At 57.7% G+C, this 2074-nt stretch overlaps 1 protein-coding gene across 1 annotated transcript in view; it reads left to right on the forward strand.

The window, feature by feature from the left end:
- Window positions 1-1552: 1552 nt before the first annotated feature.
- Window positions 1553-2074, forward strand: part of LMX1B (LIM homeobox transcription factor 1 beta) — a 22393-nt gene continuing 21871 nt past the window's right edge. Inside the window, exon 1 of the mRNA XM_045288507.1 lies at window positions 1553-1602. Within this exon, the coding sequence (XP_045144442.1) occupies window positions 1553-1602 (50 nt within the window). The remainder of the gene's footprint in view (window positions 1603-2074) is intronic.

Raw genomic sequence — 2074 nt, forward strand, 5'->3', positions numbered from 1 at the left:
CTTACCTTACTTAGTCTGCCCTCATCTGTAGAAGAAAGCCAATGGCAGAGGTCTTCCTCTGACATTTCTCCCAGAAAGGAGCAGGGAGAAAATCTGTCCCTCTGTCCAAGCCCCCCCGCCCCATTCTTGTATTAGGATGTATACATGTTCTTAATACACATTCTTGTATTAAGGTGTATACATGTTCTTAATACACATTCTTGTCTTAAGGTGCCAGCTGGCCACCAGGCTCTCAGGGCTGTTCCCTCATCACAAGCCCAGCCCAGCTCAGCCTGGGGTGCAGTTCCGGGACCACAGGCAGCGGGTCCCTCTGGGTGCAGGGTGTGATTGACTGGGAGAGAGAGCCCTGGATCAGATCCATCGTCTCAAGGGCTTCGGACCCCGGGGGTGGGGGTGGGGTGGGGGTGCGTTTCCCAGCCCAAATGATGAATCAGCAGCTGTACCAGCTGTGGGCTCCACATGATGTGGTAACCATCCCCAGGCATCTCCTCATGGCCCCAGCCCCTCCTCTTAGAATGGCACCTTCCTGGGCCCCTCCTCCCCTGTCCACCCCAAAGCCATACTATCCGTTTCATGTCGCCTGGAGGTTGCTGGATGCTATGGGTTCCATACTGACTCACAGCGACCCTATAGGACCGACCCGGTTTCTTCAGGGAAGCAGGCTGCCTTGTCTTCCTGGTGGGCTCAGAATGCCCACTTTTTTGTTAGCAGCTGAGCAGTTAGCCAGGGTTCTTTCATTCACACCTCCACCCCTTTAATACTGCCCCCTCCCACTTCTGAGCCCCAAACTCCCACTAGCCTCACCTGCAGAGACCAGCACCCTCCCCTCTCCCAGGCCTAGCTGCCCCGCCTCTGTCCTTTAAATGGCCCACCAGGCCCTCCACAGGGTATGGATTGGAGAAATGAGGGTTTGCCAGTACAACAGAGGCTGTAACCCAGGCTGTGAGGTGGAGTCCTCTCCGACACATGGACATGGACAGCTTCTCAAGTATATGCATGCTTGTGATTTTTAGTTCTTAAAGAAAAGAACCTCAGCCAGTTCTTCTAAAAATGAAAGAAGGCAGGAGGATGGTTGTTCCCCGGTGCTTGTGAGTATTAGCTAGCTCCGGGGAGGCTCCCACAGGCCTCTGGGCCTCTGGGTGGGGCTTGGGTGAGGAGGGACAGGGTGGGAGGAGACAGTCCACAGCGCTGGGTTCATTTGAATATTACTCCAGGGGCTGCATTGCCTATTCAGAAATACAATTCTTGTTTAAGTTACAAAAAGGTTTCAATGAAACGGTCACCATCCCTCTGGCTGCCTCCTCCTGTGCGCCTCCTCCCGGGACTAGGCATTGAGCTGGGCATTCACCTCCTGCAGGGCTACTAAGCCTTCCTTTTCATCCCCATCGGCCAACTCTCCCACGGCCTTGGCCTCAGCCTGTGCCTTGGGCCTCAGGAAAGTGGCCCCCTCACACTCACTGCCCATCCCAGCCCGAGCTGCCCCAGGCCCCCCATTCTGCCCCCCACCCCGGTAACCACCACGGCAGTATTTCGGGGCCTTGATGGCCTGGCGATGGGAGAGGACGCCCAGGCGCCCTCGGAGGCCGAGTTGCTGCGGTGCAGGTGGGAAGACCTTGGCGGACCAGAAGACTCGGCGGGATGGCGTTCCAGGCAGGAGACCTGGCCGGGCCTCGCGCCGCCCGCCCCCTAACCCCACCCCCGGCTGTTTGTCTTGGGCAAGTTAACCTCTTTCCCAGCGCCTCCTTTGCTCCTCAGTAAAATGGGAGTGCCACGAGTAGGGCTGTCGGAGGACGGCCGTGGGAAGGCGTGCACACAGTCGGCGCAGGATAAATGCTGGGGAGACCGCCGCGGGCGCGCGGAAAGGGTTAAAGCCGGGCGCTTTTTAATTGTCAAATGACTGCGGGCGATTAGCGCTGGCAGCTTCCTCAATAATCGCTCTTCTCTGTACCTGCTGGGAGCTTAATTAAAAAACAAAGAGGCTCAATTTAAAGGCCATTACTATGCTAATGCGGACGGGCGGGCGGTGATTAAGCGGCTGGGGCGGGCGGCGGCGGCTGGGGCGGGGCGCGGGGCG

This window comes from Echinops telfairi, unplaced genomic scaffold, assembly GCF_000313985.2.
Source record: "Echinops telfairi isolate 266 unplaced genomic scaffold, ASM31398v2 ScPeMD7_22;HRSCAF=79, whole genome shotgun sequence".
NCBI lineage: Eukaryota > Metazoa > Chordata > Mammalia > Afrosoricida > Tenrecidae > Echinops > Echinops telfairi.